Below are 18,444 nucleotides of genomic sequence, written 5' to 3'. Positions count from 1 at the left end.
AAATAGGAACCCCTGATATTGATCACTCAGAAAATAAGACTGACTTGATTAGACAGAGTTCCATGAGTTTGGAATTCCCTCTCATCCCTTCCTTTTTGCCTGAGCCCCTTCTATGAAAATGAATGTGTCTATGTGATATATTTTCAGAACTCAGAGTCTTTTTTTTTAGTAATATTTTTCTTTGCTTTCTAATAATGCTTATAGTTTCTTCTATTCTCAGGATTTTGCCTACTTCTCTTAAATAAGCAAAAACACAAGATATGAAATTCCCTAAACTTTGGCAGCTTATGGCTCCATTTGTAACAAAACAAACAAAATATTTGAACATAAATTCTTTTAGCCAATGTGTGTTATTTAAATAAACTAATATAAAACTTCAAAATGTGATCATTTTATGAGCAAAATAAATTATTCCTAATGCATTTTTTATGTTTTGAAACTAGCATAGTGAATTTAATTCTGGACAGAGCACTAAAAACATGTATTATATATATTTCCTTTTCCCTCTCAAAATATCTGCTTTTTTTTTTTTGCAGCAACAACAAAAAATAGGAGAGTGGTTTGTTTTTCATTGACTTCAAAAAAAGTTGTTGCTTTTTTTTGCTTTTTGGAGGGCAACTGGGGTTAAGTGACTTGCCAAGGTCACATGGCTAGTAAGTGTTAAGTGTCTGAGGCCATATTTGAATTCAGGTCCTCTTGACTCCAGGGCCAGTGCTCTATTCATTGCGCCACCTAGTAGCCCCGACTTCAACATTTTTGAATATTTTCTTTTTTTAATCTAGTAAGAATTTTTAAAACCCTCCAAAACCAGAATTTCCCAAGAAAGAATCTTTGCTTTCTTTACTCTATATCTATATTCTCTAACCTAGGGCTTCTAAAACTTTTTCATGCGCAACCCCTTTCATGTTTGGCAGTTAGTTAGCTGCATGACCTGAGGGCATGCACAGTGCAAAGTGCCCATACTTTGAGTCCAGAACCAAGGCTTCAGTGAAGCTGTGATGCAACATAGACAAGCGCTGCCAGAAACACTTTGGATTCATTTCAAGTTTGATTTTTAATTAATGTTTGGTTTTTGCACATTCAAAAAACTTTTACTGTTGCCAATTTTTTCATGACCCCATATGGGGTCATGACTAGTTGCTCTAACCCACTATGGTTAGACCCATGGAATCTGAGAGTTAGAGCAATCTCAGAGGGGATCTAGTCCAATCTTTGCCTGACAAACCATCATTCAGCCTCCACTTAAACACTTCCAATGAAAGTAAACTCACTCCCTATTGAACCAACCCATTCTTTAGTTGTTAAGAAGTTCTTCACAGAATTAGAAGGGAACTCACAAGTCATACCCAGTCCAACCTGTACCTGAACCAAAATCCTTCTACAACATCCAGCTCTGGATATATGAGCTATGATCCACAAGAAGTGGTCATCTGCTACCTCACCCTCTCTCCATCACCATTACCCTTTCTGGGCCTGAAGGCCAAATAGAGAAAACTCCATTAATTTTAAAGCAGCCTGTTTTGCTTTTAGACAAAGCTAATTGTTAGGGAGTTTTGCATCATTTGGAACTAAAAGCCTTTGCGTTAACTATGACTTTAGTTTATGCTTTCAATTTAGCCATGCTGTCACTAGATGGCGATAATATGACACTCTACCATGGTCACCCAGTTGGGAGTGAAATGGTAACTTGGAGACTCAAAATGCTGACACCCCAGTTGACCACCCACAGATTTGTAAGTATTACTTTTCATGACAAATTAATATCCAAAATACAGAACTTTCCATTAAGAAAATTTAGGAATTTTGAACAAAATCTAAAAGGGAATCCTTTAGAGGTTGTCTATTTATGCTAGTATATGAAATTATTCTGAGTCACATTCATATAGCAATCCATTTAACCTCCAATTCTAGGACAAGTAAAAAGCACCTTACTTTATTTCATCCCCTTCCTTGGAGTGATATTACTCTAGTCTCTGTTGTTGTGCTATGGCTAGAAAAAAAAATTTTCCCTGGTCAGCTATTCCACCAACCCCATAGTGTCTTGGATATTAAAATTTTTTTATATTTATATATAAACATATTATATATAAATATATTTTATATATTTATAAATATAAGTTATATATTTAAATGTTTAGTATAACATTTCAAGATTTTCACACAAATTTCCTCACCACATTGTGAGGTGAGTAGTACAAGTCTTATCACATTTCACTGATGAGGAAATCAATTCTGAGAAGTTAAATGACTTGATTTCCATGGTCAAGTAGCTTTTGAGTGTTTGAAGTAGATTAGAACCCAAGTCTTCTGACTTTAGCATACTTTTCACTAGGCCACACTGCTTCTAAGTAAATGTTGAATCGAAGTGAAATTTGCATTTGGAGTTGAGTATTAGAGATTGAGAGATAAAAAGGTTTGAAAAGTGGCTAATAGGTCTGATACTATAGCTCTTTATCTATGTTGGTGGCAAGGAGAAGCTTTTTTTTTTTTATTGAGTTTGTCTTTGCTGCTGGTGGTGGAGGCAACTAGGAGACTAGCCAAGTTCTGATTAGTAGGAATAATGAATCCCCCAAAGAGATCACATTGCTGGAACTTGCACTGCATATTCCCATTGAACTGGAACAATGATAACATTTTACATAATTATAACTTCAAATACAACTTTGAGTGCAAATTCAAATTCATACAACTACTTTATGGACTGAATTCATTATTGGCAGTAATCAGAACCTAGCTGTGTTATAATAGTCCAGTTGAGAAGTGGTGATGACCTGAACTAGGGTGGTATGTTAATGGAGAAAAAGAGGTATGTGGAAAAGTTGTTGTGTAGGTAGAACGAAAGAATTTGGCAACTAATTGATGTGGGTAGAGAGACAATGAAGAGATGATACCCTTGACAGAAATAGGGAAATGTGAAAGGCTAATCTAAAATCAATATCTTCCTCAGGTTTGTACATAATGGGTACTTAATAGTAGGTTTGTTGAATTTTCACTTTTTTATTTTAAATTTTGTTATTTTTAAACTTTCTTGAAAATAGGAAAATACTACTCAATCTAAGAAGAGTCATGTATAGACTTTAAAGAGAAAAATAAGAGTGGACTTCTGGGGAACTCTGCAGAGAACAAGCATGGAGAATGCATACTAACGGATCACAGAAGTCTAGACTTCATAGCCCTAGGCCATATGGCCTCTAGATATCAGAGCTAAGATGCTTGTCTACAGAAATAATTGGAGAAGTCAAGCTTAACCAAAAGGGCAAAATCAGCCAGAATAACCAGCTAGCAAAGTTGCTTCAGGAAAATCAAGTAAGGAGAAAAGGAATGGGTCAAAGATGTGAAAAAAAATTACAGGGACTAGAGCCAGGGAAAACTCCAAGAAAGTAGAGCTGTCAGCTCTTAGGTCAATGTAAAGACCCAGAGCCTAGGAAAGAATCTTTGTAGGTCAATAGGAATAGAACTTTTTTCTTGCCCAGGAAACCAGGGGAAGGAGAAAATGAAGAGTTGATGGGCTTGAGAGACTGGGAGTCAGTCCTAGAAAATGCACCGTACAAAGTCTTGATCAAGAAATCCAGGAGAAAAATCACAGTGAATCATTTTTTTCAGTCCATGTTGGCATAGGAAGACAGACAGGTCTGTAGACACTAGGGGTAAGGTCCATCCAAAGGTATGATACCTAGAGTATTATAGCATCTCCAGGGCCTAAAAGAGGACTGAGGTTATGTACCAAGATAATAAGCACCAGGGCAGGAAGACAAGGACTTGAAACTTCTGCAGGATTTGGCAATGAGTGTCAACTGGTAGCTCTTTTGCTCACTATCCAGTTCCAGTTCACACATCCACAGTGGACTCATGAGGGGACCTGTACTCAGGAGTAGGAATTTAGTATGAGGAGTAGTCACAGGCCCTAGATTATGTAATGACCAGAGAACATAGAAGCAAATAGTAACTGTGTAGCTCTAACCTCAACAACAGAGTAGGGACCCCTTTCTAGCCTCTAGTCAAGTTTGAAGCCTGCAGTGGAATAACCATAACAACAAACCCGGACCAAAAGGAATCCATAATTTAGCCACTCTCAATCTGCAGAGTTTTCAGTTGAAATATAGTGGCAGATTCCAGCAGCAGGGGAACTTCCAAGCAGGAATAAGTCCATAGACATGTTGCTCAAACTCAAATCTGGAACAGGAACGTATAGAGCTCAGATCAGAAGGGCAGTGAACAGAATTTTCCCCTTATCACACCACTTTGAGATCACTGAAAGCTTGAAGGTCTTCAACCTGAACTGTCACTGAGATCCTGGTATAACACAATATTCAATACCACAAGAAAACAACAGAAGAGGGAAAAAAAAAACCTCAGCTCAATCACTGTCACCAAAAGAGAGCAGAGTCTGAAGCTACCATACAGTTCAAATCAAGAAGAAAATTTAAATAATGAGAAAAACACTATAAAGGGCTATTACATTGACAAGCATGCCCAATGCAAAAACCCAGAAGAAGAGGATGATTTGTATAAGCAAAGACTCAAATAAAAATGCTACCTGGGGACAAGTACAACCAGAATTCCTGGAAGAGATAAAATAAGACTTTTTTTTTAAAGAGCTAAAAATGATTTAATAAACCAAATGAGAGTGCTAGGGAGAAAACAGGAAAAGAAATGGAATCTATAGGAGAAAGATATGGAAAAAGAATTAACAGTTTGGAACAAGATAGACAAAACCTAATCTTATTGAGAAAAAAAAACCCTGGAAATTAGAATGAATCAAATAGGAGCTGATGACTCCATGAGACTTCAAGAAATATTAAAGTAAAGTCAAAAGATCAAAAAAATAGAAGAAAGTATAAGTTATCCCACAGCAAAAACAACTGACCTAGAAAACAGATCAAGGAGAGAGAAATTTTTTTAACTTTCTTTTTTTTTCAATTTTTTGGTCTTTATTAATTTGTTTGTTTACTTTTATTTTACAAGATTCAGTTCCACAATTCCTTGAGTTTCAAATTTTCTCTCCCTCCTTCCCCTTCCCCTTTCCTCCCTCCCCCCCATGGTGGCATATGATCAAGTATAGGATCTGCAAATACTTTAACATTAGACATTAGTCAGGTTATAAAGGATTGTATCAGATAGAATGAACAATGGGAAAGAGGAAACAAAATCAAGCAAGAAAAAGAGCAGGTAGTTTGCTGGATTCAAACTCTGTTCTTTCTAGTTCTTTCTCTGAATGTAGACAAAGTCTTTCTCCATCATGAGTCTTTTGGGGTTGGCTTATAACCCTGCATTGTTGAGAAGAGTCCAGTCTATCAAAGTTGGTCATCACACATACGTTGTGTCTGTAATTGTGTACAAATTTCAAGGAGAGATAATTTAAGAGTCATTTAGCTACCTGAAAGACCAAACAAACAAAAAAAGCCTAGACATCACATTTCAAGATATCATAAAACATAACTGCCAAGTTCTCTTAGAAACATAGGGCAAAGTGGAAATAGAAAGAATGCATTGGCCATCTCTTGAAAGAAACCCCAAAATGAAAATTCCTAGGAATTATAGCCAAAGTTCAGAGTTTTCAGGTTAAAAAAAAGCAACAAAAACTATTGCAAGCAGCCAAAAAGAATTCAAGTACCAAGGAGTCAAATCAGAGTCGTCCAAGATTTAGAAGCCACCAATTAATATGCATTTATTAAGTGCCTACTATATTCCAGGATACTGTATTAATTACTAGGGATAAGACAATTCTTGAACTTCAAGAGTTGCAATTTAATGGTGAGAAATCTAATCTGCATCACCACCATAATGAAACATAAGGCTTGAATTATCTTCCAGAAGGCAAAAGATCTCGGCTTCCAGCCAAGAATAACTTACCCAGTAAAACTTAATATAATCTTGGGGGAGGGGGGATGGACTTTTAATGAAATAGGACTTCCAAGTATTCCTGATGAAAAGACCAGAAATAAGTAGAGATGTTGAAAACCAAACACAGGAGACAAGAGAAACATAAAAAGGTATAAGTAAGCACTCATAGAGACTAAACAAGGATACATTGTTTATATTCAAATATGGGGAAATGATACATGTATCCCCTTGGATCTTTATCATCAAGGGTCACAGAGGGAATATAATTAGGCAGAAAACATTTTATGTTTTGATGATCTTAAAAAAAGAATTGAAAAGGAGGGAAAGAGGAATGCACTGGGGTGAGGAGAGAGGAAGAATAGAGAAAATTATCTCACATTATTGGAGTATGCAAGTAGTCTATATAAATAAGGAGGAAGTGGAGAGCAGGCAATATTTGAACCTCACTGAACTAACTGGTCAAAGGAGATAATATACTCACATAGTTGTGTACAGAAACAAATTTCACTTGGCAGGGAAACGGGCAGGAAAGTGATTGAGAGAAATGAGGTATAAGAGGGAGGGCAACTTAAGGGAGGTGATATAAGAAAAAGCAATTCTCAAAGAGAAGTTTGGAAACAAAGAGAAGGAAAAAAGATAAGAGACTAGGATGCAAGGAAATGCATAAAATTCTTTTTTTTTCCTTTTTGGAGTGGGGGAAGGTAGGGCAATTGGGGTTAAGTGACTTGCCAAGGACACACGGCTAGTGTGTGTGAGTGAGTGTGTGTGTGTGTGTGTGTGTGTGTGTGTGAGTGTCTAAGGCTGCATTTGAACTCAGGTCCTCCTGACTCCAGGGCTAGTGCTCTATTCTCTGCACCACCTAGCTGCCCCAATGTATAATATTCTTGAAAGTTGTTGTGAGGCCAAAAGGAAGAATTTTTGGAGAGCCAATCAGATTAGAAATACCTTTAACAAGCCAAGGGGTCACACATCCAAAACTGAGGTTAGAAAGTAGATTTGAGCATGTCTGAAAAACCTATCATCCTTGTCAAATCAAATCTATTTTTACAAAAATATCTAAGATTGATTCACAAGATCTGGAAAAAGAGATTTAAAAAAAGAAAAGTGAAATAAAAAAGTTAAGGACTACTTTCCTGTAACTTTTTAATTTTGCCTTTTGCTTATTATGCTAATTTCCTGTTTTCCTGCAATCAATATAGCTACAAATGGCTACTTATTTTCCCACTCAAAACCATTTCACAATGTCATTAATATGCTATAACTAAAACCCATTAATATCATTACATCATAGCATTTATGATATTTACCTCACTGAACCATCCCCTATAATTCTGTTAAAATATCATGTTTTTGCAGAACCAATTAATGACATTAGATGGAGGGGTTTCTGTCATAGTAAACCCCTTTCAAGAAAAGTGTTTAAGGTAGCAGAACATGAGAGAAGGGTAAAGCCTGCATCGTCTCTCATAGGCAAAGTTGGGCATGTAAAGTTGCATCTTTTTGCTCTATTTAACGTCCTTTCTTTTTCCTGCTAGCTGAGAGAAGAAAAGAAGTAGTGGCTCTAAATTAACCCCAAGTCCAGATAGCTATACTTACACTAAAGGGACTTTGGATAACTGGCTAAAACAGTTAATTCCTAACTGAAGTTAGAAGAACATGTAATAGCAACAGTAAAATTGCACAAGGAACTGATGAACCAAATTTTGAAGCTTAATGGGAGTAGGGAGAGGTATTACAATAAACTAATGAGAATTTCTCATAGAAATTATAAGAGGTGATAACACTTTGAAACCTACAACATAAAAGAATTTGGGATATGACAAAGGGAGCTCATGGTGGCTCTTTCATTATTCTTCAGCCTTTAATTACCCTTTCCTTCACTTCTGCAGGTAGTGCTTCAGAATGTGAAACCTCCATGGACACAACTCCTAAGGAGCTATCCTTGGTCCTATTTCAGCAAGGTCTGTTAGATTATCTAGCTGCTTGCATCTAGCTCTTGCCTGGCACCATAGTTCCTGCTTTGAACATTGCTAACCCTGGATTTGCTGCTACTGCCTCAAACTGTCTTTGCACCAGATGCTTATATACAGTACAATGCACTTTTTGCCTTTTATATTTTTCCTCTACCCCTGTCAATTAATTTTCTATAATTCCTTAAACAGACTGGACGGAATACACACACACATACATGCAAGTGTGTATGTTTTTGTGTTCCCCATTCTTGACTTTAAAACTGTATGAGTTTATATTTTTAAAGAAATAATAAAATTAAATTATTTTTTTACTTCTAAATAGTCTTTAATAAATCTTCTTCTCCACTCCCTTCTGTGGATTAGATAATCTCTATAGAAAAGTTATGACTAAAAAACAGCATAGAAAGTTCTACAAAATGTGCAATATACTTACCCAAAGGTTACACACATTGACAAAAAAACCACCACCACCAACAAAACAACCCTGCCATTTAAAGAGTTGAGGCCCATGTTTTATTAATTACCAGGGAAGGTGGTTTTCTCTTCCCCTCCTCCCTTCTTCCTTACTATTTCAATCTTCCCTTTCTACTTTCACTTCTACATTGTAATATTCCCCCCATCAGTTTCCTTCTTCCCCATACTCAGAGAGCAACAGGAAGGGTCGGAGGGTAGAGCATAAAATGTAATGCAGTTAAGTTTCTTTCTCAGCTATCCTAAACTTTCTTTTGACCTCTTCTTTTACAGTTTACTATAAACTTCATCTTAATATAATGATCTCGATTAGAATTATCCTTTATAATTCACTCTATTTTAGCTAGTTGTCAAAAACATCCTCAGCATAAACTTGGCTTTCTGGCTAGCCTAGAATCATAACAGCTTTGCTCCTTTCCTCCTCTCAGCTTGCAGGAAGAGGAAAGTTTATGGCAGAAAAAGAAAAGACGCCATTTGGGGGGGCTGAGATCTCATATCCATATGAAGAAAGACTCAAAATCCCTTTTTTTCAATACAGAAAGCTCCTTGACCAATTCCACACAGTCACAAATGACCTTTTCCTTGTGCAATATCTCTTTTACTATTTTTTTTAAAGAAAACATTCCTGACCCCATTCCTCTGGTATTTGATTTAAATCTACATATAGCCTTGGTGTTACTTAGCCAAGGTTGCCCCCTAGCAATTGCTTCAGCTATAAAGTGCTTTGCTTTTTATAGCATCCACAAGAAGCTATTTCTATCAGAAGCTTTCAGTAACAGAGAAATCACAAACTTCAGGCTTAGATCATTTAAAGCAAAGAATTAACAGCAAATTAAATTTCTTTTGTGTTATATATATTCACACATATGTGTGTATGTACATATGTATTATTAGAAACAAAATTTTCAAAGACAAGAAGGAGGAAAATCATATTAACTCCAATCCAAACTCTAGACCATAAATCCTTGGTGAAAAGGTCTTTGTTTGACTTTGACAAGATACACCTTTTGTGCAGAATTACAGCAATGGTACTATATGATTCATTTGACTGATATGCTCATATGCATATTATAGATGCATATATATATAATCCATATAAGAATATAAGATCCAAAATAGATGGAACGAGGTGACAGTGGAGAGAACACTGTACTTGAAGTCATGAAGACCTGAGTTCAAATCCTGCCTCAGATACCAGTTATGTGATCTGGGCAGATCACTTATCCTCTCTGTGCCTCAATTTCCTCATCTATAAAATGATAGCCCTGGACTCAATGGTCTTTTCTCTGTCTCGACTGGCACTTTAACAATTACCCATATATCTGTAAAGTTAGATGGGGCACCAATACCATGAATATTTTGGAGCATAATGTTCATCTTGAGTTAAATGTACAGAGAACTAAAACCTTCCAGGTGCCTGTCAAATGTTAGGTCACTGAATCTTTCTGGTGCAGATGTACACAAAGAATTTCAGAAGTAACAATCTATCTGAAATTCTAATACTAAGCATGAGAAACTGAAGAAATTTGCTCTACATTAAATGTTCATTCTTGTCTATAAAGTATGCACTAGTTAGTTTTCTTTCTATTAAGAGAAATCTTACATTATTGGTGTAGCAGCTCCTTCTGGTCCTAGTAAATTAGATGGAGGGACAAGCTACCATTTAAAGTGTAGATTCCAGGTGAACCCTCCACGGAATACAGGAGATGGCTTATACTTGAGAGTGTAGGCATTGATTGCATCAATTAGAGGGCATACCACCATGCTGTAGTCTTTTTGGATCGCAAACAATAAGGGCTGTAGCCACATTTTATTCACCTCACAGTGGCTGTCTAGGAACACAAGAACTTCTCCTAGGAACATAAAAGCAAAGGTCTAGTAGATCCTAATAACATTCACCTTTAATGCTACTACCCCTTCAATTCAAAATACCCATGTTAAAATACAATTAGATTCAGTGGGCATTCTTGAGCACCTGCTATGTGTTCAGCATTATTAGCAAATCAATAAACATATAGCAAGTACTGATGTGCCAGCCACCGTGTTAAGGGCTGGGGATGTGAAGAAAGATAAAAACAGTACTTTCCATCAAGGAGCTCTCAGTGTTGTAAGAATTTAAGACAAGTACAAGACATAACCTCTGTATTCAAGGACTTTGTAATAGTTAAATAACAAAACAAGTAATGCAAAGTTATATGCCATTAACATTAAGTGCAAAAATAGTATAAACAGTAAGTACCATAGAGTTTCAGAAAAGAGAAAGGTTGCAGTGGGCTGGAATGGAGGAGGATGAAATAGGAATTGGGGAAGGTCTTGAAAAGATAGAGAGGATCTGAAGCAATTAAATAATTAAAGAGAATTGCCCAAGATTTACCAAATACTATGTTAGATGCTTTGGGAAATATGAAAGAAACTTAATAGGTCCTTGCTCTCGAAGAGCTCATAATTTAGTTATGGTGATATGTCTAACACATATAAAACAAACAAAATAAATATGATATTAAACAATAAAGTATAAATTGTGTGATATAAGTGCTATAATATAGGATGGAGAGATCACTACAGTCAAAGGAGGTTTCTTGGAGGATGGAATGAGTGAGTGAATGAAAAAACATTTATCAAGTATTATGTGCAAAACATTGCACCAAGCACTGGAGATACAAACAGAAAAGCAAGACCATTTCTGCTCTCAGGGAACTCATGTTGGACAAGAATGGAAGATTTGAGCAAGGGCTTATAAAATAAATGGGACTAGTTAGATGGTGGAAAGAATTCCAAGTAGGGTAGAGAGAAAAAAAAAATTTTACATGGAAGGAAAGCAAAGGTAACAAGGTGAGAATGAATTTATCTTTTTTAGGGAAAATCATCATCAGAGTAGCCTGACTAGAGTGGAATTTGTATTAGGAAAGAGTGGGAGATAAAAAATTGGGGGCAAAAAGTGGAAGGCTTTGAATGCCAGATCAGAAGAGTTTGAGCTTTATCCTGTAGCTAATATGAAGCCCCTGGAAAAAAAATTTAAGCTGAAAAGTGTCATGGTTAATGAAACCCTCTACTGTTATTCAACTGCTTTTACATATATGTAAAATATATATACATATATATATTTCAAAATAAAATGTTAAATATGAATGAAACTACCAATCACAAATCAGGTCCAAAGTGGGAAGTTTATTCAAAAATTCTTTCTGAATGGAATTGTTGCAATTTAAAAAGCTCACACATGCATAAAAAACTCTCTTAAAGAATTTAAGCCACATTCAAATTTAGTTACACAGGCAATTCTGGGTCTGATTCTTCCAAAGTTCCCATGGCAACATAGAGAGCTGAATGTGATTATTCCTGACAACTAAGTGGCCATAGCAACTGGATGACTAGAAATGAGAGATTGGGTTAATTTGTTTGTAGCTATGTCAATCAATCAATCAATATTTATTTATTAAATGCTTATTATATGAAAAGAACCATGCTAAGTGATGGGACACAAAGGCTAAAATGGAATAGTTCATTGCCCTCAAAGAACTTACATTCTAATGGGGGAGACAACTCATCCATTTATAATATATATAGCATATACACCAAATGAATACAAGGTAGTTCGGGGAGAAGGTGCCCTTGTACCTCAATGGAAAGAGACTAGAAAAGGCTTCACTAAGAAGGTGGTGCTTGAGTGAGTCTTGAAGGAATCCAGGGATTCTGAGAGGTGGAGTGAGGAGGGAGGGTTTTCCATCTATGGGAATTGACCAATACAAATACATGGAGATGGGAGATGTAGTGCTGTGTGTGCAGAACAGGGAGGAGGTCAGTAGGGTTTTCCCTAAGCTTTTGGCTTAGGAAGCCAGCTGAAGTACTGCCCCCAGGAATCTACAGTAAAAGCTCATCATCTTGGTAAGATGTGCATCCGATTTAGCTGGTGTTACTTTGAGTTAGACTACCCCTTTCTCCAAGCTCCACAAACTTTTTAAGTCAAAAAGCAAGATTTCCATGATCATAGAGCAGGCCAATCAGTTAAAGTAGGTCCTGATTTGGGATCATAGATTTAGAATAAAGAAAAGACCTTAAGAATGGTCTCAGCTGGTGGTAGAGTAGGTAGAGTTCTGGACCTAGAGTCAGGAAGATCTGAGGTCAAATGTGACCTCAGATACTTACTAGTTTTGTGACCCTGGGCAAATCACTTAGCCCCTCTCTACCTCAGTTTCCTCAAATATAAAGTAGGGATAATAATAGCACCTACCTCAAAGGGATCAGATGAGGTAATATGTGTAAGCACTTACTTATAATAATAGCTAACATTTTGGTAATGCTTATTGTGGACCAGGCACTAGCATTTTGTAATTATTGTCTCATTTGATGTGACTGGCACATAGTAGATACTATATAAATCCTTATTCCCTTCCCTCTTTAACTCTTTCATTTTATAGATGAGGAGTTGAGGCCCCCTTGGGTCTTTGCCATCTCAGTGTGGATACAAGCACCCTTTGACAAATTATTCAATTAAAGCCAGCTGATTCCATGGTAAACTCTAGGCAGAACCTGGAATATATTCACATACTCCACCATTGATTCCAGCACCAGTGTTGGAGCTGGCAACTTCTCTGGTTGTCTGACTCCACACAATGCTACTGATCCATTATATCTCAGCATCATCTCATAAATTCCTCAGAGTTGCTAAGCAGCAAGCTACTCTCTCAGATAAAGAGACTCACCATCTCAGATTTAGAGGGGACCTCATAGGTCTGCTTCATCCAAGCTGTACCTGAACAAGAATTCTGTCATCAATGCTTCTGACATATTGTCATCCAGACTCCATTTAAAGGCTTCCCACTACCTCCCAAGAGAATCCACTTCCTCCAGAGACAAGATCAGTGTGGAGGGAGATCCAGAGAGGTATTAATAGCAATAATGGGATGCACCAGTCACTGCTACCCCTCCAGTAATTCTCTGAGGCCAGGGACTTCATCTCACACTTCTTCCTTGGTCTTCCTAGTACTGAGCACAGTGGATTGCATAGGTTAACCACTCAAATGTTTGTCAATAATTTAGGATAATAGTTGAGGCATTTCCTCAACTGTTACATCATGTAAAACATATGCATTATATAGACCATTGCAACAACTATGCATTGTGTAGGTTACATAATGTAACCTTCCCTCTTCTACTACTGTATTCAACTAAAGGAGGTCCAACACAGAGTCAGTATTTGTAAAGGCACTACACTGCCTAACAGTGCTTCTAGATGTGAGGAAAATCACCGTTTATCTTATACCTGAGAGGTTCATTGTCCATCTGAAATGTTTGTCTAAGTTATATGTATTTGTGGGGCAGCTCAATGGGCTACACATCCAATAGCATATCCCAATTCCACTTGGTTAATCCTGTTAAGGACAATTCTTTGAAGTGGTATAAGTCTTATTAAGGAAGTTTATAGTGTTCTGGGGCTTAATGCAATCAGGAAAACATAATCCACAAATAAGAGCATCTGAAGGATCCCACTAGCTGAAGGGAATGGACTCTGGGCAGGACATTCTCCACAACAGTGGCAAACATTTATGGTCAGTATTTTTCTCCCTATTCTATGACTTGTTTGTGGAAACAGGAGAGGAACAATACAAGGAAGGTGTAGCTAAGTGGAAATCTACATAGGTTTTCCATGGAGAAGCAACTAAACAAGTCCATGGAGTTGGTTCCACTGGGCACACGAGGGTAACAACAAAAATCATTTCATTGGACACTTAGTCATCTTGCCTTGTAATGCTCATGATGAATGTTAAGCCCAAAGACCTCCATAAGGATCACAATAACTTATGCCCCAAAATCTGTTGCAAACGATGATAAGGTAGAGAAAGGTATAGGATAAGGTATGAAAAACTCAAGACCTTCTGACTTAATCTAACCTAAGCTACAAAGCTTGGTGACTTCAATGTAAAGTTGGGCAAAGGGAGAATGGTGAAAATAACTTGGTAAATATGGTTCAAGTTCAAGAAACAAAAAAGCAAAGACTCGTAAACTATACAAAAGTCTCTTGACCACGTCTTTGGAATAGTAACTGAAAAAAAAAAATCTATCTTCCAAAGCCCCTAAATTGCATTGTTATTGTTCAGTCAAGTCCAACTCTTTGTGATCCCATGGACTACAGGACACCAGGTCCTTCTATCCTCCACCATCTCTTAAAGTCTATCCAAGCTCATGTTTATTGTTTCCATGACATTATCTATCCATCTCACCCTCTGCTTTCCCCTTCTCCTTTTGTCTCCATTTTTTTTTTCCTACATCAGGGTCTTTTCCAATGAGTCCCATCTTCTCATTACAAGTATCTAAACAGAACAGACTGAATTAATTTATTTAAGAATTGACTGATTTGATCTTCTTGCTGTCCAAGGGACTTTCAAAAATCCCCAACACCACAGTTTGAAAGCATTGATTCTACTGGGCTCAGATTTTTTTATAGTCCAACTCTCTTAGTCATACATTGCTACTGGAAAAAACACAGCTTTGACTATATAGACCATTGTTGGCAAAGTGATATATCTGCTTTTTATTATGCTTTGCAGATTTGCCATAGCTTTTCTTCAAAGGAGTAAGCTCATTTTGTAGCACTATTTTATAGTTTTAGAAGTGATGGAAATGGTGTTTGTTCCAGGGAAGAAGGGGTTAGTATATGTAAATACCCCACTTCCCTCCAATTACCCTCTTAGGTAAAAACCTAAGTTTTTACCTCTTTCTTTACCCTGACTTCTTCAAAGTCCTGAGCTGGGACAATCACTGTGACCAACATGTCTAGCCTGTTAGGACACTCTAACCTTCTTGGTTAAGATCCTAACAGTGAGGAAATCTCCCTTTCTCTTACTCCAAGGGACGCACACTATCCCTTACTCCTGAAATTCCTTCAGTTTCACTCTTGCCCACATCACCACCTGTTGAAATCTTTTCCATCTTTCCAGACTCACTCAGGGGCTGTTTCTACAATGAAGCCCCTCAAATCTCTCAAGGCACTTTTTATGGAACTCCCTTAGACATTTGCCAGTCAGTCAATAAACATCCCAATACTAGGTTTTTACTTTTTTCTTCCATTCCTTTTAATCCTCCCTTCATGTTCCTTTCTCCAATATGTTTTTTTCTTTTGCTTTTTGGAGAGGGGAAGGTAGGGAAATTGGGGTTAAGTGACTTGCCCAAGGTCACATAGCTAGTTTTGTGTTACGTGTCTGAGGCCATATTTGAACTCAGGTCCTCCTGACTCCAGGGCCGGTGCTCTATTCGCTGTGCCACCTAGCCACCCCCTCTCCATTATGTTTTGCTTAAGACTATTCTCTATTTTCCTTATGGCTATTCCTTGCCTTCCTCTTATATTCCTTTCTGTCCGTACATATGTACTACTATGTATCGGGCACTATGCTCAGTGCTAGAGATACAAAAAGAGACAAAAACAGTCCTTGCCTTCAGGGAGTTCATAGTCTAATATGGAAGACAACAAATAAATATGTACAAATAAGATATTAACTGGATAAGTAGGAAATAATTAACAGAGGGAAGCACTGAAATGAAGAAGAATCAGGGAAGGTTTCCTGTAGTAGGTTGGGACTTGAAGCTAAGGAAGCCAATAGGCAGAGATGAGGAAAGAGAGCATTCTAAGCACAGGGGACAGCCAGAGAAAATGTTTGGAGCCAAGAGATGGAGTGTCTTGTTTTTGGAACCAGGTCCTAATCTTTAAGGCAGATTCTTATCATTTCCTCTACTAGAGTGTAGACACCTTGAGAAAAGGGATTAGGTTTAATTCATCTTTCTATCTACAGCATCTATCACACAAATATGTAGGACATAAACCCTCAATAAATGTTTATTGAATTTAATAGAGTTGGAATTTATTTAAAATTAACTTTTTACTAGGAGATGGAATAAACAAACAATACCAAAAAGCATAAACCAACAACTTTTGGCTAATGCAATTAAAGTCTAACCACATGTTGTTTTAACTGTCACAAATTAATGGGGTATTTTTCTTTTTGCTCACTTTAACCTCATCCTGTCTTGGTTAGACTAAGAGGAGAAAAGATTGATAGAGTTTTATGTGTAGGATGTACTTCTGAAAATCAATTCAACATTACAAAAGGATTATTGAACAAATAGTTATAGTCCCAGGTCTTTCTGTGAACTCCCAATAAGGAAATTTTTCAGTTCCCAATTCAAAATACCCTTGGGGAATATCGGGATTCAAAAACAAGATTCAGTGAAGGGAAAGCAAAGAAATGCAGAGAAGCAATGGTAAGCAAAGAGGCGGCTTTTAAAACACAGGGTGATAATTTTTCAGTGCCTCTTAGGAAATCAAGAGTCAAGATGTAGAGTACAATTGAAGGCTAAGAATGGCACATGGTGGATGCCTAGAAAATACTTGATTTGAAAAACTTAATTAAACCTAAGCCATTAAGAACTAGTAACTTTTCTTGATTCTTGACGTTCAGGCAGAAAGTCACAAAGAGTGTTCATTTCAAGATGCAGGTAAAGAAATCAAAGAAAGTCAAGTAAAAACAAAATATAATTTAGTGTTAATTTGTTTTCAGACTTATTCCCTCTTCTCTAAGTCACTTCCTCCCAACCAATGGAACAGAATCTGTCACAAGCAATTTGTATTTGGTACAGTTGGCAATACTCTTGCTTATGACAAAAACCAGTCCTATTTTCCAATTTAATTTTACAATTAAAAACAGACTAAGTTAACTGACTTTTGAAGCAAGTTTGGGGTCTCTGAATCCCAGGGCACAAAGATGAGTCAGTTGTGCTAGAAAACCTTATAATTATCTCTTAATCAGATTTACAGAGGAGAGGAATTGGGCCTCCAAATGGAAAGCGGATATCTCTAACATGGGGAAAGCTGGCCCTAAATGCAAGGACACAAAATGTGCTGCCCATGTTTGAGCAGTGGAAGCAATACACATTTTAATACTCCGAATCAACAAAATGAAAGCAACAGTGTTTAGTTATGTATTAGTATTAACCGCTGCTTTTTTCAAGGTTGATATTATTTTAAAGGCAAATAATAACAAGTGGGACTACTGTGCTTGGCCATACAACAAATCCTGATTAAACTCCCAAACATCTATGGGATGGGCCAGAATCAGTTTTGAGCTCTTCAAAGATTGCGTGACTCTCCTGTGACTGAATTGTCTTTAAGACAAAGAAGGCATTAGTGTACTTTAAATACACCCATACACTGTCTCTGAAATATATGTGGCTTTTTATCCAAGAAAAAAGTACACAGCATGTTATACCTGTAGCATTACTTGCTCCAATCATTCTTCCTCGAATCAGTCCCTCCCGTTTATCGTTTCTTATTAATTTAACATTCTCAGGAAATTTGTCTTTGACATAATTATGTAGATCTTCTTGCAAATTATCTAAAAATAGAAGAATAATCACATATTTATGGGAAACAATCACACAGATACTGACCCACAAGTATTTAGTATTTTCTGGAATCCATAACATAATTAGATTGCTCCACAGATCAAGTGAGTATTAATTTGTATTAAGAAACTTTAAACTATTTTTTGAAAGTTTATTGAGTAATAATAATAATAGCTAGCATTTATATAACATTTTAGGTTTTGCAAAGGGCAAACATATCGCAAACATATATTATCTCATTTGATCCTCACAACTCTGTGAGGTAGATGCTTTTATTATACCAATTACATGTTATACCAATTTAACAGATGAGCAAATCCAACACTAAGTGAGGTTAAATGATTTATCCCAGGTTACACAGCTAGTAATTGTTTGAGATAGGATTTGAACTCAGCCCTTTCTGACTGAACCTTATATTCCACCCATTGTACTACTGGAAAAAGGAAGAGGAAGGGCAATCTACCAGTGAAAGCCCTTCAAAAAATTAAAAAAAAGTTTTACATAAGTAGTAATTGTGTACTTAGAGGATTCAACTGAAAAAAAAAACCAGTAGACCTCAATGAAATCCTACTTATAGTGTCTGGAAAAAGACTTGAGTATTCATACACATGTAAAGCCATGAACTGTGGCCATGGCAATTGGAAACCTTGCTGTAAAGAGAGATGAACCTAGAACCAGTAACCAAGTGAAACTATGAAGTTTCAAAGCCAAACTGGGACCTTTAGGAGTTATAATAATCTAGAATTTCAAGCTGACTGCA

At 36.8% G+C, this 18,444-nt stretch overlaps 1 protein-coding gene across 1 annotated transcript in view; it reads right to left on the bottom strand.

Annotated features, from left to right (window-relative positions):
* Positions 1–18,444, bottom strand: part of LOC138158756 (polypeptide N-acetylgalactosaminyltransferase 11-like) — a 71,784-nt gene that overhangs the window by 20,306 nt on the left and 33,034 nt on the right. Inside the window, 2 exon segments of the mRNA XM_069084947.1 lie at positions 9,892–10,141; positions 17,549–17,674. Coding sequence (XP_068941048.1) covers positions 9,892–10,141; positions 17,549–17,674 — 376 coding nt within the window.

Source organism: Petaurus breviceps, unplaced genomic scaffold (genome assembly GCF_028583685.1).
Source record: "Petaurus breviceps papuanus isolate PSGF00001 unplaced genomic scaffold, PetGlider_PUasm1.0 115, whole genome shotgun sequence".
In the NCBI taxonomy this organism is placed as follows: Eukaryota; Metazoa; Chordata; class Mammalia; order Diprotodontia; family Petauridae; genus Petaurus; species Petaurus breviceps.
Note: the sequence above shows the minus strand (reverse complement) of the source record. Positions and strands in the feature narration are given on the sequence as shown.